The sequence below is a fragment of the Rhincodon typus genome, chromosome 29, assembly GCF_021869965.1.
Source record: "Rhincodon typus isolate 14 chromosome 29, sRhiTyp1.1, whole genome shotgun sequence".
Taxonomy (NCBI): Eukaryota; Metazoa; Chordata; class Chondrichthyes; order Orectolobiformes; family Rhincodontidae; genus Rhincodon; species Rhincodon typus.
The window spans coordinates 24,321,553-24,344,267 of NC_063360.1; the positions used below are offsets into that span (position 1 = coordinate 24,321,553).

The 22,715-nt window shown below is 41.2% G+C and overlaps 1 protein-coding gene across 2 annotated transcripts in view; it reads left to right on the forward strand.

Moving 5' to 3' along the window:
- Positions 1-658: 658 nt before the first annotated feature.
- midn (midnolin) overlaps positions 659-22,715 on the forward strand; it is a 29,299-nt gene continuing 7,242 nt past the window's right edge. The window contains exons 1-7 of one of the 2 annotated variants that reach the window (XM_048614154.1): positions 659-1,132; positions 3,025-3,078; positions 3,940-4,027; positions 4,120-4,182; positions 16,960-17,352; positions 19,114-19,231; positions 19,688-19,972. In XM_048614154.1, the coding sequence (XP_048470111.1) occupies positions 3,032-3,078; positions 3,940-4,027; positions 4,120-4,182; positions 16,960-17,352; positions 19,114-19,231; positions 19,688-19,972 (994 nt within the window). In that variant the 5' untranslated portion in view covers positions 659-1,132; positions 3,025-3,031. Of the gene's footprint in view, positions 1,133-3,024; positions 3,663-3,939; positions 4,028-4,119; positions 4,183-16,959; positions 17,353-19,113; positions 19,232-19,687; positions 19,973-22,715 lie in introns of both variants that reach the window. The other variant, XM_020531837.2, reaches the window with a different exon arrangement.

The window sequence follows — 22,715 nt, forward strand, 5'->3', positions numbered from 1 at the left end:
AAGCAGTTCTCTAATGTAAACAGTGCAACAGTATGATGCGAAAAATGTGTTCCTGTGTGAGGCATCACTGCCAGTAAAAGGAACGCCTTCTTCGCTCAATTCATTCCCCAAAGTGCTGACTTTAAAATGACAGTAACTGTGAGTCACAGAGAAAGTTATTTTGACCAACCCTGAGACAAATTATTAATGTACTGTTTTGAGAGCATCAACTGAGTGCGCACGAAAATGATTCCAGCTCCTTGCTGGAATACATTATGCAAATTAGAGATGATTCAATAAAGATATTTGTCACAGGATAAAGCAAATAAGCATTGATCTGTCCTCCCATTTGAACCTCCGTTCGATTTTGGGATAGAGTACTGAATACATATATGGCCATCAGAATTGCAGATGGCAGTGACGTCTAACCAATATTAAACATGTTTTTTGCAAAGGAAGGATAATAGGGAGAAACGCGTTATGTACTACCGTTATTTAATTGGAATTGACTTTTGTTTTGGTTTGGAAATATATACTTCATGACGCCCACAGCACGAATGCTACTGATGCGTTATCAATGTCCCAGGTCTGATTTATGTTGACTAGAAACTGTTTGTTATGACACCACCTAACCACGTAATCGCGTAACTATGTTCTGAGCTGAGTGTGCAAAGCGTGCCCTATAGGTGTCCCGCATCGCCAACTCTGGCCAGTCTAGCCGGTGTGTGGCCAAGTCTCTACAGCCGCTCGCCCTCCTATCTGCAGGAGACGAAACCTTCAAAAGTTTGTGTAACCGGTCCAGAGACGTGCGGTCCCCGAGGAAATGCCTGAGCTCGGTGAGTTCTCAAACTGAAACACCGATGGTTGCTCTTCCTGGTGATGTCAGCGGGATGTTTTGGCTCCGCCTAAGGTTGCTGATCTCTGCCAAACAGTTCCTGCATTTTCAGACTCCCACCACACCCGGGCGTCGGCGTCACGTCTAACTCTTTAAATACCAAGACAAATTCCGGGCCAACCACTTAAAGCAGCAACGCCAGGAGGAAAAGCGATCTGCTCGATCTTAAAGGGATTTACTATTTGTGCTCCTAACTAAAGGGACTTATCTATGAAGTGAATACGCTGCTCAGAATAAGCGCGATTCAATAAAAAGCTGGTAAGTAATTAGATTGACACACTTGCAGTGCTGATATAGGTAACTAGCAGCATGAATGAAAAAAATTCGTTCACAGTAAAGGTTTAAACTGAGGAAACTGACACCCCCATTAAAACTGTACAATCTATAAGTTTCACTGCACAAATGTAAATGATCCAGAGGTTCTTGGTACTGTAAACTCCCTGTATTCAGAAAAAGGTGATTTGTTTGTTTATTGGACAAGACAACGTAATTTACTGAGTTTAGGGTGAGAAGGTTGTGTGGGATAGCTAGCTTATCATTGCTTTGTTCCTATTGCACCGATAACTGTCTTGTTCTGAGTGAGTCCCGACCGTATTATTTTATCAGCCCAACTGTGTATTTTGTCTTGTCCGGCTCCCTAACGATTGCTTCTTCCAGCACGAAATGTTTGTCGTTGGCATTCGATCAGATCGTTCAGTAATATCCTATCAATCTTCGTTATATTTCAGTGAAGTAGTACCACAGATTGTCAGCAGGTCGCGCTGTTGCTCGTGGACTGAGACTTAGTGGTGGTTCTGCTGGAGAACTAACCTCCCCAGAGCTCAGGGTCACTGCTAAACCACGTAGGTTTTCACCATTACCTTTATAGAACTGACTATTACTCGGTACATTGCACTGATAAATCACGAGAGTGCTTCTAGTTCTGCCTCTTAGTACAAACTAAAATCACTGCCAAGCTATCCACAAAGCTGGAGTCTTTCAACATGGAGCATTCCGGCTGTTTATTGGTTAACGACAGGAGTGGGCTAGTATTTAAATAAATCACTTCCAAACTAAGTCGGTTGTATTAGAATAAAGTCCAATTTCAATTCAGCTTTTTTTTCTGACATAGCTCGCGCCGGCAACATTGGAAATAAATCCAGATTTTGCAAAATATTTAGCTCGGTTCCAGGGCTTTCTTGATGCATTCGCGCGAGCTGATTGAGGGATAACAAATATTTGTTATTTGTCTTGTTCAACGTTGTCAATGCCGATGAAAACTGTTCGTTTAAGTTTGATCCTGAAGCATTTCGCCTGTGAGGGCATTTGCTTGTTTCCTTGGGGGGTGGGGAGAGGGGGTGTGCTGCTTGCGGGCACGTTTGATTCATTCTTAAATGCGATACGTGGTCTCTCATTTTTGAGAGGAGTGGGTTTCAATCAATGGAAAATCGAGATTTGTAATACTATGTATCCGATTCCAATCTGTGGGGGAAGGAGGTGGGAATCTTAAATATAGCTGGCTCCTGGTGTGTGTGGGGGTGGGTATGTGAGTATGTATGGTGATTGTGGTTGTCGGGGGTGGAGGAGGGATAGAGGGTGTAGGTGGGTGTTTGGAGGGTTTGGAGTGGTGGGGTCTGTGTATGCGTGTGGCGTGGCGGAGAGAAAAAGTTTTTTTTTCCCCCTCTTGCCGGCAGTTCACAAATTATCAGAACGAAACGCTAACATCAAGTTGACGCTTTGTTTGTCGATTCATTGCGAATTTCAATTCAGGTACTCTGTGTGTGTGTGTGGGAAGGACAGTGTATTTTTTTTGCCAGAAGTTCAAAAGGAATTGGAATTGAACGCTTGCAGCTCTCCGAACATCAAGTTGTCGCTTTGTTTGTTGATTCATTGCGAATTTCAATTCAGGTACTCTGTGTCTGTGTGTGGGGGTAGGAAGAGTGGGGAGGTGGGGGGGTGGGGGTGGGAAGATAGGGAGTGAAAGGCTGTTGTCACGTGGCAGGCGTTGCAGTCTTTTGTGAATGGCTGAAACTGACGAGTGGGCGGCCGCCCCTCACGTGACGTCACAATTGAGCCGGCGGCCGATTGGCTGGTACCGGGGAAACAGGTGGATACATGGGGGGAGCCGGCCGAGGCGCTGATTGGCTGACTCTGTGTTTTCTTTGTTGCAGACGTTCTATGAGGATTATTCTCCCGGGGATCGCGGTGGAGTCAGCCAGAGTAAGGTTCGTAGGCACTCGGCACGGCTGAGAGAGAGAGAGAGAGAGAGAGAGAGACACACACATACAGATTCACAGCGAGAGAAAGGGGCACAGTTCAGAGGCTCCGATCAAATCACTTGTGTTTTCCTTCTTAGCCCTTATCCGAGAAACTTTTAGAAGACAAAAGGAAGCCTCACACGGAGGAACCCAAACACACAAGAATCGTACCCCGTTGGTTAATCTTTCAGCAGACCGCGCCGGGATTTTTTTTCTCTCGCCCGTATTCTCCAGTGTACACATTATATATACGCGCGCACACACAAACACAATATTGCATGATTCCTTTAAGCGTCTGAGAGACTTTTTTGTGACTCAAGACCGATCAAAGGTAATCGAATGGACCATACAAGCACCAGGAGCTGCAGCCGAGCCCCAACTTGCGAGGCCCATCAAAACGAGCCTTCAATGCGTGTAGTCATCAATACGACGACCGGAGCCCAGTATGATCTTTCTGTTCCAGTAGACGAGACAGTAGAAGGACTCAAAAGGAGGTTATCACAGCGTTTGAAGGTTGCCAAGGAGCGTCTAGTCCTCTTGCACAAAGAAACGTACGTACTCCCCTTTGTTCTGAAGCAAAGCTACGGAATCCCGATCCGAGAATCTCCACGACGGCTTTATGCGCCGATCAATCTTTCATTCATAATCCAGTGTTGCATGTTAATGGTAGTAAGCAATGTAAAGTTTTCAATAGTGCTGTGCGTACTTCGCAACTCATTCGTGTAACTTGTGCCATTTTGATGTGCCTGTGCAGTTGAACGATCATTATGTGGTGGGTTTTTTTTCTGAGCTTCAGATTGTATCCAATGTTTTGAACTTTTCTTTCAGGCGTTTAAATTCCGGAAAGCTACAGGACCACGGTATAACAGAAGGAAGCAAGCTAACCCTTGTCCCCACAGTAGAGGCTGGTCTCATGGTAAGACCGGCGTCTGATCCGATTTATCGAGTATTATTTCGTATCTACTTGGAGAGATTTGTGGTGTAACTATTTTTTTTTGTCTCCTCAAGTCTCAAGCTTCGCGTCCGGAGCAATCAGTAATGCAAGCTTTGGAAAGCTTAACGGAAACTCAGGTAAGGTTTAAATCCCTAATATTAACTGCAACAAAATGATCGATACCCAGTTGATAGCCACGTACGCCTTATTATGAATATGTGTTAAATTGCTGGTTAAACGAAAACTTGTTATGGTGCCGAAGGTACTTTACGTATTTTGTATGTTGCATTGGTAACTTGCACATTGTATATGGGAATGTGCTTCCCAATGCAATTTCATAAAATAATAGTGTAAGAAATCGTTTTGGCAGTTCCATGTGGGTGTGCAGCGTTTATATCAATCGAGATTGTGTGTTTTTTTTTCTATATTGTTGAAGTGTGTGAAGCTCTATCGGGTTCCAGCCCCAGCGGCCTAATATATATTTCACGACGCCGGTCATTAAACAGTCCAGAGCTCTCCTTCCTTCTTCCCACTGCGCCCCCCCCCCCGTCTCTTGTCCCTTTGTATTGTTCAGGGTGTGCGTGTTTCGAGCAACACTTGGGAGTTCCTTGGCGACAGCTCAGTGTTTAATCTACACAGAGAGTATTGTTAAGAACCAAAACCCTCCCCTTAGTGACGACATGAAGACCTCCTACTGCAGCCTGAGCCGATTGTGAAAAGCTTTTTTTTTAATGAGCGAGGTTTTTTTCCATTCTGGAACTGTAGAACTCACTTCCTAAACTCACCAGCTCTGTACACTGTTTTTTGCTTCAATCCTAATTGTTCATCCTTCCTTTTTATTTTCAAAGGACTTTGGTGCCAACTGCTCAGTGATTCGTTTATTCTCGGTTATAGTGGTGTGAGATTTTTTTTTGAAGCTTCTGACGGGTTAACCCTTCGGAATTTATTTCCCCACTCAGTCCGAGTGATCAGGAAGCTTTTTAAACTTGACTGTATGCAGGGTAACATCGGATTAAATACAGCACTTAACCGTGCGGCGCCGCTGTTCCTTTAAGGCTTCCGGCTGGGCTTGGTTGACGTTAATGCATTTCCTTTGAAGTCATGTATGATTTAAATGGACAAATGCATTTTTTTAATCCATGTGGGGGCAGGGAAGGAGAGGTCGTGACGCTGGGCAGCGCAAGCCAGACAAGTCGCTGTCGGAAAGCGTCTGCGACATTTCCCAATGCCTGAGCCGCTCCTTTGTTCCACATTGGTAAAAGGCCGGATCTAGAACCCAAGTGGACGAGCGAAGCTAGCAAACGGCGCACAGCTTCAATCTTCGTCGAGAAGCTAGGCAACAGCCCTTAAGGTCACCCAACACGCTGCAACAAAAAAGACCGATTCCAAACCAGACTGGGCAGCCAATTCATACATTGTAGATAAACGTGGCACTGTGAGCCTTTCAACCCCACACTGCTTTCCGTTTTAATGCAATTGCTTGGTGCCAGAGTTAACAATTGTCCGGCAGTACGTGGCAACACATTTGGAGGCGCTCAGTAGCATTTTCTAACGCGCTATAAGAGCTGGTTTGAATTTAATTGGAGTACAAGTCTATCACATCAGACTGAAGCACCCAACAATGATTTTCGAAATTTTCTGAATCAATTGTAAGGTTTCATTTGAATAGCTAAAGAAGGTCCCTGAGTCTGGTTGATAGTTAACTATTTAGACTTCTTCCACAAACTTGTGTACATTTTTGCAAACCACAGTATTAATTAATATACATTAGGTTTTTTTTGCATATTGGTTGCAGGGAGCTTTATTGAGCACAATTTCTGCAGCATTATCATTTCTGAGCTCTGACAGCATTTGTTAGGTAAAGTATAATTTAACAAGACTGGTCACTTTATTATTCTAACCAATAAGAATGAGCTGAATCCCTCTTAGCTTTGCTCAGCATTGTCTGGCATTGTAGATAAGCATACTTCCCGGGAAGTGTGTTGTTTTTAAACTGGATATCCTGTACTCAGTGATTGATCAGCTAGGGCAGGCTGATGGAGTGACAGGTGGAGGAAGTATAGTTTTTGTAGTCAAACTTATCAACAATAGCTCCACATGGCATGAATACCACCCACTCAAACTGGGGCTCTTGTGATGCAATGGTAGTGACCCTACCCCTGAGACAGGGGACCTGGATTCAAATCCCACCTGCTCCAGAGGTGGGTCCCAGCATCCCTGAAAATATTTGATTAGAAAATATCTCTACCCAATACAAACAGCATCATTCCAGGGCTGCCTAGTGTAAATAACCTTGTGATAAATGACAAATATTGCCTAAACCTTCACTGGGCCTATTATTCCTTGGTCATGATCCTTATTTAATCAAATTTGTTCAGTAGCTGCCCACTGCCTGCCAAGTCTGGCATCACTGTTTGCTTTTCATGGGTCTGAGTTTTAAAAAAAAAATTCCAGGTTGAATTCATTTATTGCAAGCTGATGATTCCTCCCTCCCACTTATTTGCTGCCTCCTCTCCTTAGGGAAGGACAGACGTCCTGGAAATCGTAATCCAGAATAACAATGGCATAACAGTGACGTAGGTTATAGCTGCGTCACAGTTGCCAAAACATAATATTGTCAAACATATTTATATGTGGAATAAGATAGCAAGTGCACCTAATTTGAAACAGAATGGAAAAATCATCATCTCGTAAAGGGATTATAAAGTGTCTTGTAACAGTATTATTTGCTAGTTACAGCATTTGCCAATAAACATTCAGATTTTTCACCAGCTCTAAATAGAAGTACTTTTGATGTTTTCTTTTGCTTGGCTAAATCAAGGTATCTTGTAATGCAGATGGAATTTGGGTTGTTTTTGAGCTGCCATGTAAAGCAATATGATCGAGTAGGAGCCCAAGTCTCCTTCCTGAATAAATCTAGTTCACTCTCAAATTGAGGCTGACGAAAAGTTCAGTGATCAATCATTCATTCATTCAAGTTCAGTCACATTTCAGTGCTTTTGACTGGGGGATATAAATTTTAGGAACATTTTATTAATTTTGAAGGTTGGTGTAAGTAGCACAGCATTTAAAAAGCTAGTAAAGTACCCAATTACGCACAATCTTTTTCATCTTCAATTTTGTAAGTGCAAAGGTCCAGTTCATTTAAACTAGTCCTCGAAATTTTAACACATGGCTGGTCTGGAGCACTTTTTTTTGTAATTTAAAACCTAATTAAAAAAAAAACAATCTTGTAAGGCTGCATTGTGAGCAAATCTCTTGCCTGACTAAACTCAACCCAGTCCTCTTACGTTCTCTCCCCAATCCCCTCCCCCAAATTACTATCACCAGTTGTTTGTTTTTTCATTTCCATTTCTTCCTGTGAAATGCAGTTGACTAGGGGCTGTTCTGCTGCGTGCTGGGCTATTTTTAAACCCCTAATCAAACAAAGCTTCCAGTGCAGATACTGGCCAGTACACTAAGTAACAGCACAAAATGTGTTGGTGTAATATAACGGATGACTGGTTACTTGTTTTTTTTTTAAAAAAGAAGTAAAATGCATCATCAATGATTGATTGATTGATTTATTGATTGATTTTCTTTTAAAAAATGTTTCCTTTATTCAACTTGAGCAGTGAATGTCGTTCAAGCTGTTATGCAAGGTGATTTTTTGATCCCATGAATAGGGGCAGAACTCCTTAAATCTTCCTCAACCTTTAGTTGGGTCAGAGCTGATCTGTATTTTAACTTCATTTACTACCGTGGCTCCATATCCTTTGCTACTATATAGGTTCATATAAAGGAAGTGGGGTAAGAAGGGAAATGACAGATTTTGAAGAGGCAAGATGGAAGAAGGTGTGAGTGAAGCATAAACCTTGGCATGGACAAGTTGGGCTGAATGGCCTGTTGCTATGCTGAGTATCTTTTTTTTACTCATGAGATTGCTAGCTGGTCAGCATTTATTGCCCATCCTAAATTAAACTGATCTCATACCCTCTTTGTAGGGTATCTTTGGTACAATGGTTTTATACCATTTGTATGGGAATTGAAAGTTGTGGTCATATCTATATGAATTTGACTCTCAACCACCGTATCTACCCCCAGCACTGCATCTCTCTAGTGTCCAATTAGGTTAGATCAGTCCTCATCAATAAGTCATCCAGCTCTATAACCCTCCATTATACATCTCCTGTTTCTGGCCCCTTGCCTATCTGTTGTTAATTGTTTCACCATTGACAGCCTTGCCAACTGTCCAGGCCCTTAACCCACTCACCCCAAAACACCTCCAATCACCCTTGGACCAAGCTTTGCTAGCTTAATATTTCTTTACCTGTGTCACATTTTGTTTCCTAACATTCCTTTTGTGAGGTAGGTTGGGATGTTTTTACTGTCTTAAAGGTGTTTTATCAATACAAGATGTTGTGCAAGCAATTAATTGGACTTAACACTTTTGGAGAGAAAAGCATTGAAAAGCTTGGGCAACCATGTTTTAGAAAATATTTCCCTTTTTAAATTGTAGCTCTGGTTAAGGCATTGTGAAGTGAATAGCTTCATCAAGGAATATTTTTACCCTGTAGGAAGTTGCATTGTGCAGAGAGCATTCATTTAATTAGACTCGATAGGATTTTATATCTAGTCTCTGTGGCCTTTTCAAGTAATACAAGATTTCTTTTTTTGTCTTCCCTCTTTTTGTGTCCATGGTAAAGATTATTTTTAGCAGTCAGAGTATGAATGAAAAATGAGTTTGTGCTGGTACGTGGGCTGCAGTTTTTTCCTTTTTCTTCAGCTAATAATGGCCAGGGAATAGAGCACTCAACTGAATCATAGCATTTAAAAGAGATGCTGCATTTTAAATTGCTCACTCTGATGCAAGGTTAGAAGAGACAAATGTGCATATATGCAAAATACTGATTTTTGCATATCTAAAATGTATTGCTACTTTTCCAACACAAACTGAGGGTATTTGGTGATGTTTCTTTTTACCATGCTTTAAATACAAACTCAATAATAAAGCCTTGACCTAATTAATATTGTGTCAAAATGAGAGAGCACTGCAGAAATGAGGACCTAACTACTGTCATACAGTCTTCTTCTTCATGCAGGAACCTTATTTTGCTTCTGGCCTTCCAGTTAAGGCTAGGTCACTGGAACTGTTAATCTTTGGTTCATTTGCTAATTAGCATGTTCTATAGAATGGAATTAAATTTTGAGCATCTTTTTGATATTATTCACTCCACCTTGCACTCTGTTACACATGTAAACCACTCATTTTAATGCATCATGAATGCTATAAATTTTAATTGAAGCCATATCAATGAGTGAATGGGCTCTTGCAGGAGCCATTGAAATGTGGCATTGTAGCAAGGCAGCTGAAGGGCCTCTGTGGCAATACATTTCTGGACCTCTTAAGGTATCTATATATGGTAATGAGAGTGGTGCATGTGAGATTCTTTTGTTTTCGTGCGGGGGCGAGTCTACATGCCTGATTGGGTTTACATCTGAGGCGGATGGAGAATCTGCAATCGTGACGCCTGAAAGTTTGATACTGCGCCTTTATGAGTGAAGTGGGTTGAGTCGTGACTGATTAGATTGCAGGGGACCACCTTCGAGATCCAATTAGCACTGGCCTGTGGTTGTGGTTTTTATTTTAATGCAGCTGGAAACAATGAATGGGTTCAATATATGAATTCCAAGAAAATATTTTGATAGCAGAGCAGCCTTCTATCCATTGAGATTAGGAAAATAGCTCTTTAAATCACAACAAGTCAAAAAAAACCATATGACTTAGTTCTTTCTTTAGGAATGTTAGTTTTAATGCAAATGCTACTCTATGATGCACTACTCATGACTAATGTTGGACATGCTGGAAAGTTTTTTAAAAGGCTAATATGCTTTGTAGTTCATCAGCAAACTGAAGAAAAACAAATATTTGAAGTTATGATGGTCTTGTATGTTGAGTGGTTGCATACTGACGATTGCTGCAATACAGTGGCCACAAATAAGTTTGTGAACTGTGGGGCCCTCTATAAATGGATCTGTCACCAGTGAATTTTCAGAAGGCTGTAGCTTAGCAGTCTCGTTGCTTTGTAGCTAAAGTATATGCTTTTCTTGCATTTTGATTACTACTGGAGCAATTTGTAGTCAAAATAGAATAAAGCCAGGACTGCAGTAAAAATCTCAACAGGAATTCTGTCTTCGAACATATTCGTTACTATACTTAGTGGTTACTGTGGCAAGTGCATTTTGTTGGTTTTCAGTAAAGTTTCTCTTGGCATCACCCATTGTAGAAGTTGTGGGTAGAAATAGTGATTGTGCATTCTGGTATATCTTCAAAGTTTACATGCAGTTGGAATGAGCCCTTGACAAAAGATTTTAGTTAGCAATCTGTTGTCAAAAAAGCTTTGCTCCCAATAGTGTGTAAGCTTTCACTGCTGACTGTGCTTGAATAAGGAAAAGAAGCTTTAGTGTGTGCCTGCTACCAATTAAAAGCTGATTGTTGGCTTAACTAACATGGTAGCTAAAGCTGCATCATAGCTGCAGCTACACATGGTGCATTTTTGTGTGTGTTTTGTTTCTGTTTGGCTTTTTCCTCCTTTTCTTCAAAAAAAGGAAAGGCACGGGAGGGTCAAAGTCTGCATCTTAGATTTCAAAGAACCTGCAGTTTGTCTTTGGCAGCTGGTAAGTTGAAAAAGCCAAGATGACTTTCAAAGATGCAGGGGGAGGTTACGCTGCATTCTATATCAGCCTGAATTATACTGGTCTGGGATTTGTATAGGTCTACATTACTTAATCAATATGTTCCTGCATTATTAAGTTAGCAGCATGCTTAGAATTCTAAGTAGGCTTCATCCCTACAGGGAGGGGGAAGGGAAGAGAAAGAGACCAAGGGCTGCAAATTCCTGAGGCCTTTCCTTAGAGCAGATGGGATGAGATTTTATGATTTGATTTGCAGCGACTGGATGAGCGATGAGGTTGTAGCAAATCTCTATACCCTGCATGTTTAGTTAAGGTCAGGCCACTTGGGTTCTCCTGCTCATCACAAGTGTAGAAGTGGAATTTAATATTCTGAATGGCAAATGGAGACATTTCCACTTCAATTAGTGCTTAGTTGATCAATGCAGAAAGAACTTCAGTATTACACCCTTCCTCTTCCCCCTCCCTCAAAGAAGATGAAAGTTGATCTCTAGACAAGATTTGATTTGAATGCTAATGAAAAACAATAAATCACTCTTCATTTCTAGATTGTATTAAGCATGTTTCATACAAATAACTTGTTTTAAAATCTAATCTTTGGATTTAAGAAAATATGTCCAGACATTTGCAGTAATGAATACTTGCCATTTCCAAAGCAAGATGCCATCGAGTGATTTTGTTTTTTTGTTCTCCTTGCTTACCAAAATTCCTTTCTAAATCCAGACAATAGAGATCTTTGTAGTGTTGGGTCAACTTGACTAATGTGATTTCTATTTCTGATATTTGAGAGAGACAATGTCATTGCACTAGAATGTCAGTAGGTGGTGAATCAGTTTAAACTCAGACAAACTTTTAACACTTCCTGACCAGGTATAAGTACGTTTAGTATTTCTATTTAAAAGAAATTCACTTGAAACAACTAAACCAAAAACTGAATGGGGCCATAATTTATTGCCTGTTTCCATTTTCATTTTCAAATGGATGAGGAAAATGCCCTTTTTGCTTTGAATTTCTTTTTCCAAAGTTAAAGATACTTGTAGTTTTCTTCAAACCCTTTTCACATCATTTACTAAGTACATCATTGTTTAACAAATTGGAAGGGGGCTGGGACAGCATTGAGGGGTAAAAGAGAATCTTTACTTTTTTTTATATTTGTTGGCTAGGATTAAAAACAACCATTCTTTGTGCTGTGTCTTAATCTGTCCCCAGGCTCCTAACTGCTTGTAAAGACTAGCCCCACCCCCACCTCATCTAAATTCTCTCTGAGCTCAACTGCAGGGTTTTAATCATCCATTCAATGTCACTAGGGTGGATGTCTTGAAATGACATTCCTCATTCCGCTAAATCGGAGTACAAGGAGTGTTCAACTCTTTTTTTTTTTAGGTTGTTCTACCTAACCTTTTGAATGCTTAGCTGTTGGTTTCATATTGCTTTTAGAAATGTGAAGCCATCTATCTGGGATTTTAGATTCACATCTTTATTTTGTTTTGCTGTTTTTCATTTTCTTTTGTCACTTTTGCGCTCAAAGCCGTCAGTCAGGCTTGGTTGTTTCCACAAAGTATTGGGCGTTCTTCATAGCTAAGCCAGTGTCACTAATTCTAATGTTGGAAGCATCACGCAAGGATCCCAATTAATACATATTTAGGAGAGCTCACTGCATAATAACCATTTTTATAGTTTGGACTGCTTCAATCACTGCCCAGACTGAGAGGTACAGGCCAGAGGATAAACTGATATCCTTCCTGCATTATGAAGTGCCTTTATACAACTCGCCAATGTTGGATTTCGCCCTCTAGGGTTTGCAGTTGAACTGAAGGTAGTCAGTGCAAAAGTGGTGACTGTGTTTCCTCTGACCTTGTACTGTATATATAAACATTTGCTTGATTATAAGCAGTACCACATGCAATTTTTTTTCAAGAGAATTCAAGCAAAGAGAATTTTAATATTGACCACTGATGCTTATTGCGTGGCCTTTATTGAAGAGTATTGCCATGAATTAGCATTTCCAGTTATGGTATGATAGTGCAAAATAGCTGCATGCAAGCCAGTAGTGGGGTGCAATTAGCAATTGGCTTATTCATTGCATAGAAACTAATGATATTTTGATAAAGTATTTTCCTCCTTGCAGTGTGAGAAAACAAATGTGTATGCCTCTGATTTGAATGTGCACTGCCTGCAAGAATACAGGCAGGAAGAATGAACTAGGCTTGCGTTTGCTTTGAACTAGATTTTAAGCAGCATTTGTCCGTGAATGCTAGCCCCAATTTAGGTCGAAGTTTACTTATATATTTTGGTGAATAGAGAGTATGAGGTACAATTATGTAAATGACTGGTGTTAAATTCTCAGCTCCTAGCAAAAGCACCTATTTGCTTTTACTGTAAATGTATGACCTTGAAACATAGCTTCATAGAACCCTCTGTGTGGAAGCAGGCCATTCGACCCATTGAGTCCACACCATCCTCTGAGCATCCCACAAAGACTCACCACCCCTCTTCCCCACCCCCACCCCCTCAAAAACTATCCCAGGAACTCTGCATTTCCAATCCACCTAAACTGCACATCCCTGGGCAATTTAGCATGGCCAATCTACTTAACCTGCACATCTTTGGACTGTGGGAGGAAACTCGTGCAGACACAGAGAATGTCTGTGTGGCGTTTTCACAGTCACCTGAGGGTGGAATCGAACTCTGATTCCTGGTGCTTTGAGGCAGCAGTGCTAACCACTGAGCCACCATGCTGCCCTGGTGAATTTTTTTTCGAGGAAACAACTAATCAGGTACGCGAGTCAAATTTTCACAAACTGTGTGACTTTAAATCTCGTATCATAATTTTCACTATTAACACTAGAAATAATTGTTTATTCCCTAGAATTGAAGGAGTAGGAGATAAATGATCCGGTTCTGAGAACTTATTTTTGCAGCCTCCTTTCTTAAGTTATATTCCTAAGAACAGGTTGTAAATAGTCGAGTATATAGTGCTTAGCTGAGAGTCAAACCCATCTCTGCCTTTTATGATTAGGGGTTGTCTGAAAGTGTTTTGATTTTTTTGCCCCAGAAAATTTCTTCCTCCTTTGTATAGATCAAGTGTTGAATGATTAGTGGGTTTAGCTCTTGAAGGCAGAGACCACAGCAGCCAGAAAAGTAGAATCAGCAAATGACTGAGCTGCTGCAGGGCTGTTCAGGTTCATTGAGGAGGTTGAATCCATCACCATATATGGTTAAGGCAGTGTATGTGTGTATATGTGCAGTCTGTTTAGAGACCAGCCAGACTGTGACTGCATTTTCTCTTGCTATTGCTGGTGTATGACTTGTTGCAGCATGTTTTTATGAAAGGGTAATGTGAGCAATTGAAGTAGGATTGTAGGAGCAATGCATTGTCAAATGCTGAAGTGATTGTGAACCCTGAATAGTACCTATTAATTTGATTGTCATTGTATCATATTTGGTTTTGTCAGGAGGATATATTAATTAAATATTTATTGCATTTATTCAAATAAGATGAGAAAAAGAATAATAAGCTCCAAAAGTAACTGAAATATTAGAGTGCCAAGCTTTGTACAAAAGGCCTTTTAATAGACTGTTCAGAAGACCTGTTTCTGAATAAAGATTAAATCTCCGGTATCCATTTCTGCAACATCACCCTCTGTAATAAAATAAATATTTTCAGAATAAATGTCTTTCAGAGGTTGTTGCTCTGTTTCCAAAGTTTTGAAAACAGGCCTTCAATTCACCTCTGTCTCTATCCACAAAGGAGGTAAAGAAAGTACCACAAGATTGCTTTGAAATGTTGCCTCACCTCTGGAGGTTGCCAGTGCACACCTGCGATGGGCCTCACTGTCTCGAATGACCGTGTGTGACAGACGTTGCTCTGTCAAAGCGGATTAAATTTCCAATCTTTAGCCATCTGGTTTCCCTAGTAATCAGCTGCCTGGGCTCAGGTGTTAGAGATGTATTGCCATTCCTTAGATTACCTGCTGGCTGGTTAATTGTTGTTGAAGTTTAAACTACAGCCATACTGTTGTGCAGCTTTGTGGGACAGTGGTATAGAGTGCAAATTTTATAAAGTCATGTTCAGTGTTTTGAAGGAAGTGGATTTGATTGCTCTTAGAGCAGTCGCTAATAATAAACCACAAGCACTATTTGGATGCCAACCTATTTGGTATTATTTTGTTGTTTTTTCACCAATGCTTTAGTCCACAGACTGTCGAAGAAGGCACAGAACAAACAGTTATTGTTGTTGTTGTTGTTGTTCACCAAATAAAAACTGAACTGTTGCCTTTTCTGGTCAATTACATGACCACAAGTAGGCCATTCAGCCTCTTGAGCCTGTTCCACCATTCATTGAAATAATGGCTGATCTGTGGCTTAACTTTGCCTCTGGCTTGTATCCCTAACACCTTTTGCTGAACAAACATTTATCTATCTCTGGTTTGAAATTAACAACTGATCGTGCATCCTCTTTTGTTTATGGAAGAGCGTTCCAAACAATAAGCACCCTTTGTGTGTGGAAGTGCTCCCTAACATCTCTCCTGAACAGTCTGGCCCCAATTCTCAAGACTGTGCCCCTCGTTAATACCTTGAAGACCTTGAATAGATCACCCTTTGACTTCCAAGTTCTAGAGGAAAATGGGCCTAGTTTGTGCAATCTCTCCTCATAGCTTAGCCTCTGAAGCCCAGTTCTCGCATGCTTATGACTAGGATTCCAAGCATGTAAGTAAGAAATGTAAATATGCACAACTAGTAAAAACAAAATTCAAGTTAATATAAAATCGTAATGGCTATCATCTGAATCTCCATGATGCAGTGTAGAGCTGCTGCAAGTTCATTGCAGCCAGGCATTGGGTAATTTAACTAGACAAGAGTCGCAGATGCATACATCGATGTGCACCTATTAACTCCCTAGAGTGCAGACTACAAGGGCTAAGCAGCCCCACACAGGTGATTTTCACATTAAAGCACACAGAATTAATTACAGTCATAAATGTTGAAAAACACTGATGGACATAAAGCCTTTGTCACACACTGATTTCATATAGTTGCTTCCCTTGAGCAGAAAATTAAACAAAGATAAGCTTTCTTTGTTGGCAGAGATTTTCATCGGCTTTGATGTTTTTTTTTTGAAAATGTGTGTCTAGTTCAAAGAAAATTCCAATAATGGCCTGATTTGGGCCCAAGTTAGGTGATCTGTTATATTGCTGATAGGGGTGTTGTAGTGGATCCTAGCACTTTTTGTTTTTCCCATGTGAGGGAAGAGGGTGGGCGAACCAACATGATCTACCTACCTGCTTGCTGTGCAGTGATATCTGTTTTGGCAAAACTCTAATGTGGATATCAGGTGAAGGCAGTATCCAGTTGAGGTGGGATCCATTTTCCCTATGGCCTTTCTGGATTTAAAAACCCAGATTAGAGTTGCCTCCTTTAGGAAAGGAGCCAGGGAAGGATCATGTGCTTCAAATCAGGGCCCTTTTGTAGAAAGTGATCGAGCTATTCTAATAGTCCTCAGCATTATGTTCAGCAAGCAGCAATGATTTCCCACAAAGTGCACCTAAAATTTACGGTTAATAATTAATCCCTTTTTGAAATATGTTCTGCCATGTACAGTAGATTAAATGGTTAAAACAGGAATAAGGAACTGGAAAAGCATCTTTAAATAGATGTGTGCCAAACCTTGTTTTTGATGAACTCTGGAAATTGAAAGTTAAAAAGTGTGCATAAATATTTAAGCTTTAACTTGTCATCTTTGACTGTTATATAAAACAGATGCAAAGTAATTAATTCCCTACAATGAACCTTGAACTTTGCTTTGCCAGCTAAGTAAAAGTTTACGGCTGTAAAGCTGCCTTGAGAGACTGTACAGTAGGATTGATTCATTCATTTAACATTTAGTGTTGTCCTGATGTTTTATAGTGCTGCATCATTGAAGACTATGTCCTAGTTTACGTTTTTCTGTTGTGAATTTATGTAAGTTGTTTTTATATTTTTTGTATGGCACTTGCACAGAATTTGAGTTATACTTTAATTGTGTGCAGTTTCATTTTTAAAACACGAGTTCTATTAAATAATTCAGTTAAGTGTATGATTCCCCTTTTGGAGCAATTAGGTTAATTCAAATCTGGATCTTCTGATTTGAAGCCATGTGATAGAACTGAGCTTACAACACTCTAACCCTTTCAGAGATGAAAGGAAATGTATCTTGAGTCAGATCAAAGCGTTAAGCATGTTTCATTGTTTTTCCATTTCAGGTCAATGACTTTCTGTCAGGACGGTCACCTTTGACACTTGCCTTGCGGGTTGGAGATCACATGATGTTTGTTCAGCTCCAGTTGGCAGCTCAGCAGGCTGGCAGCCAGCTCCAGCACAGGCATGTGATAACCAGTCGGGAGAGCAGTGGAGGGGCAGCAGCGCCCAGCTTTACGAATGCTCAAGGATTTCACAGGCAGACTGTGGGAGCCTCAAACTGTAACCACATATCGGCCTGCCAGCAAGCAATGGCAAACCCAGGCCCCGCGACTGCGGCTACCTGCTTTAGCACATCTCGCCCACCTTCAGTCACTGCTGGATCGTTCAGGTCACATGGGGCCAGCACGTCGTCAACAACAACCAGCCACAACGTTGCTTCTCCATCTTGCACTGAGGTATGACGAATCATGGAGGCTCCATGCTGCTTGTAGGATGTGTACCACTGTACGCCATAATATAGGCACGGCTTAAAGCTTGTCATCCCTTTTTTAGTTTTGTGCAGTTACAATGGTTTCCCCCAAAATTTCATCATAGATCATAGAATCCCTACAGTGTGGAAACAGGCCCCTCAGCCCAACAAATCCACACCAACCCTCAAAGCCTCCCATCCAAACCTATCCCCATATAACCGACCTACTCTACACATCCCTGAACACTACGGATAATTTAGCATGGCCAATCTACCTAGCCTGCACCTCCTTGGACTGAGAGAGGAAACCGGAGCACCCGGAGGAAACCCACGCAGACACGGAGAACGTGCAAACTCCACACAGACAGTCGCCTGAGGGTCCCTGGCGCTGTGAAGCACAAGTGCTAACCACTGAGCCACCGTGCCGTCCAAAATTTGACTCCATAAGCTACTGAGCTGGATTGTTGAAATTAGCCTCCTATTCTAGGGTCAAAGAAAAGGTTAAATCTGTTCCAGGTTCTCATTGCTGTCTGTTTAAATACTCCTGGAAGTTCACCTGGGGACATCAATTGTCTGCAGCATCAATTTGAACTTTCCAGGAGAGGTTAGGAACGTGGAGGCTGGAGGACAGGGGTTGGAGAAATGGCTGCTTTTTCTCCCCCCTTCCTTTTGTGACAGGAGCAAGTCGATACAACACAGCAAATCACAGTTCCCTGGGGGCAAACCAGTAAAAATGTTACTTATAACTGAAAATTATTATTTCTCTTCTGTCCCTTTCCCACATATGAGTAATCTGTATAGTGGTGTTTTGTTCCTTTTGCTGGTCCCTTTTGAACTTCTGCATGAAATAAATCGATCATTACATGTGGGGGCCTGCATATGGCTTAAGATGATGCTGCGTTTAAAGAACTTTAAGGTGCCTGATGAAAAATGTAATAACTGACCTACTGGGGTCCTCTTTGCTTCAACACATAAAAGGGATGGCTGAATGTTTTATTAATATCTCCATAGCTGAGAACCTGGCTATCAGCAATGATTATCTTTTGGGAATAGTCTGCTGTCTTTAGGCTTTGTCTGCCAAAAGCATTAACAGAGTTGAAATTAAGATCATTTTATTATACTGCTGCTGACCAGTCCTTGATTAGTCATAATGACCAACTTCGATCCATTGAGAACGTGGTTGAGTGAACAGGAGATGTATCATTTTGCATTGGTACAGGCCTGCCATGTTAATTGGCCAAATTCACCATTGAATACTTAATTCAAAACTGTTGAGAGGGAAAGGTACCAGATTGGGTGCAGCAGTACTATTGGTCAAGGCAGGGAACATCCTCCCTCTGGAGGAAGAAGGGACATGTACCCTCACTCAGCTTTTCTGTACATCTTCTGTTCTTGGAGTTCCATATTTGCCATTCTGTTGAAGAATTGCAAAGCAACAGAGTGTAACCCACAAAGTCCTATCTGGCTTAATGGAATGCAGAGAGCAAGTTGGTGCTTGTAAATGCAAAACTGATGCTTGCTGCTTTTTGATCCTTATTAAGTATGATCCAAGAGTGTGATTTCCAGTTATCTTTCATTTTCTATGCACTGGTTTGTAAATACGCCAGACAGTTCAGCAAATTCTGTTGGGGAAAGGAAAGAAAAAACTGGAAATATTGAGAGATGGAATCAGTTTGCATTCTGAACATGTATCTGTAGGTCGCTGTCTTTTAGTTATCAGCTGACTTTAAATAATTGCTTTTGTCAGGGTGACTGCAGTACAAGAAGCAGTAGTCCAACAGCTCCAAGCAAGTCTCGAAAGCCAGGTGCCATCATTGAGAGCTTTGTTAACCATGCCCCTGGGGTTTTCTCAGGAACCTTCTCAGGTAACTCAAAATATGAATTTGGACAAAATGCATTCAGCAAGAAAGATGGGTTAAAGTTGGCAAAGGGGTGGGGGTTGGGGTGCATTTTGGATAATAACTAGATCTTTGTTTCTTGAATCAGAATAGCTTACTGGCTTTAACTAATCCTGTCAGGATTTACCCTTTTTTTGTTTCGTTTTAATTTCCTACATCAAGCATGTTGCAGTTTTTTCTGCTTTCCTGTCGTAATGGATCTTTTGTTTTTTTTCTGTCACATGGAATATTGAGAGAAAATTTCCCTGTTCACTTTTTCTGTTGATTTGTGGCAGTTGAAATTATTTAATTAGTTGGGCTGCAGGAACAGAAGGAAGTGCTCTGTTTTTTTTTGGGCTTTCTGGTGGGTTGTGGCTTAATTGTGGTTTGTCAATTTTCATTCTTTAATTTTTCTGTCTTTTTTTGTCTTCCTTTGTAAACCAGGCACTTTGCACCCAAACTGCCAGGACAGCACTGGGAGACCCCGCCGTGACATCACCACAATCCTGCAAATCCTGAACGACCTGCTGAGCGCAACCCGTCACTACCAGGGAATGCCACAGTCCCTCACTCAGCTGCGCTGCCAGACGCAGTGTGCCACTAACACGCCGTCGCCTTCGCCACCTTCTCCCGGCTGCTCAAACAAAGCTACCTCCGAAGACCCAATGCAGCAACCCCTGCATTCCCTCGTCCAGTGCCAGAGCCAGATCAGGATGTGCAAGTCAAGTGGTGAGTCATCAGGAATCTGAACTTTAATAGATTGGAAAAACCCAATTGCTCCAAGCCTGATCTGATTTGACTAAATCTTCCACTCTGCTCCCATTAACTCCATTTCAATTTGGTTGGAATGAACCTATGAAATATTCAGATTACAAGTACTTTCTTTTAAATGAATCCTATTCACATAGTGTCTTTCATTACCACAAAACATTGTGCCAAGGAAGCAGTTGGGAAGTGTTATGTTCCATGTTATAATCAAAGAAACATAGCAGGTGATTTGTTTGTAGAACTGTGAGCATGGTGAATCTATTTTGCTACTTGGACAGTTGTTTTTTTCCCAAGTTGCTCTCTCATCCCCAAAGCATTGACTTGTGGTCAATTCGTAGTCTTGATGCATACCATGATTACTTTGCCCCCCTGGTCCTATATTCAATTTAAGTGTTGGGCTTGTACACACAGTGGGAGCAGGTGGCACTTGAACCTGGGTCTTCTCGTTCAGAGCTAGGACACTACCACCATGCCACAAGAGTTTTCGCAAATGATGGGTGTATAAACACACTTCCAGCTGGGGTCAATGGAAAGCAATCCTGTGCCAATGGCTGAGTGTGGCATTCTTGGCAGTATCTCAGCTGAGGCCAGTTTTGACTGGAAGCAAACAATGTTTTGGGAGGGTTCTTGTGATGCTGTGGTAGTGTCTCTATCCCTGGACTGGGAGGCCTGGGTTCAAATCCCACACGCTCCAGTGGTGTGTAATATCTCTCTGTTCAGGTTGATTAGAAAAATAGGCTGTTGTTCATTTTTAAACAAAACAACTTTTTGGGCTACGTCTCAAGTGGTGCAGTGGTAGTGTTCCTATCTTTGAACCAGAAGGCCCATGGTCAAGTCTCCCCTGTTCCAGAGGTGTCATATTATCTCAGAATAGACTGATTAGAAAATGTGTAGGAGCTTCCAGTTCAGAGTCAGTCGCTCACTGGATAAATGTATCATAATTGGGAGTGCGGGAAAATCCAACACAATATTCAGGTTCTTAAATTTTTGCAGAAATGTGAATATAGTTTACATAAAATATACAAACATGGAGAGTAGCTCTCAGCGCATCATTGAACCATGTGAAAAGAGGTTTGAGTTTACCTGTATTTTGTGGTTCTTTGGTTAACGTCCCCATCCCTTGCCTACAAGGTAAAGAAGTTGGCTAGAGTGTTTATTTCTGACTGCAGTCCCACTGGCCTTGCTGCAGGTCTATACATGCAGGTGCAGTTCAGAAGAAATGTCTGGCCTTCTCATAACTATCAATATCTAAACACCTGCACGTGAAAGGCAGGTTACTGGAGAACCAATCCCCAGATTGAATTGGCAGCTCGAGGGAGGAGTGAAAATGAGAGAAGATTTGAAAGGAGGGGAGGGATTCAGCTCTTGCTAAGAGAGGAAACGTGTTGAAACACTGACTAAGTTGCTTGAACAATGCTTTAGATGCTTAGGGCAGGATGTTCACAGAAATGTTCTGTGCTTAGCAGTTTTTATTCCAATTTATTCTTACCAAATGCTTCTTCAGGCAGAGAATGCTAGTCAGTAATGGCAGCATGTGCTTTTCTTGTGATCCAGCAGCTGTTGATGCATTCAAACCAGAAATAGCAAATGCCACTTGGGAGCCTGAAGAATTAGTAGGAATGAGTACCATGGGAAAGCAGCAACGTTAAAGACTGGTCATAAATCGGGCTTGTCTGTACCTGAATATTGCTCTCGCTCTTGCTCAAACTTCAGCTTCTGAAGGCTCCGAGGCTCCATGGCTATAATTTTCAGGATTCTTGGAACATCTGTCAATTGAAGTGAGAGGAGGGCCTCAATGTGTCTCAGTGACTTCATGCTGAAAGTACATCATTCAGTGTGTTGCCACTGCTAGTAAATAAGAAAAAAATATGAAAGAGAATTTGTTGGGATTTTTTCTTCTTTCTTGTTTAAAGCGTGGAGTCTTTTGTAATTTGCATTTACTATATAAAGGCCCAAACAAGGCAACACTATTCAGACAAATGTGGAAATAGCTGACACTGTAGTGGAAGAGGTCAGCAGCTTGGAACGGAATGAGGAAATTGGAGGAAAGGCCATTGACTGCAACACATACAGCCATGAATAATTTAAACCCTCTTAAGATTTTTACAATGATGCTCTTACAGTCAAAGTAGCAGCTCAGTCACAACCACAGTATTTCTTTCTATTTTTATAGAATGAGTTCTGAACCCAATTGTTTCTTGCTATCAATTACAGTATTCAGTGGTTATACTGTAGCCTAAACCTAAACTAAGGTCATGTGCTCTCCTCCTCACCACTTCTATTAAAGCTAAGTCTTGAGCTTTATATTTTGCCTGAATTGTTTGCATATGGCCCAGCTGGGGACACTTCCATGATGCTGTTCTGTAATTTTGGTCGCTCCATTCTTTAAGCCTCTGTGTCAATCAACATTCCCCATCTCCTTCGATCTCAAATAGAAATCTAATTTTCCAAAATTGCTACAGCTATTCCCAAAAACTCAGGATTTTATTTTTCACTCAACACTTTACTCCCCATCAGTGACTTGTCACTTGTTGGAAACCTCAAGTTTGTCAAAAAATCAAATGCTGCAGGAACATCTGGTGATGGTTTTGCAGGACTTGTCTGTCTCTCATGTTTTATAGGCTAGAGGCAAAAGCTTATGATCAAATGTATGAGGATCTACATTTCGGCTTAAAGCCTCTCTCACTTTGTGATCTGTCTTGCC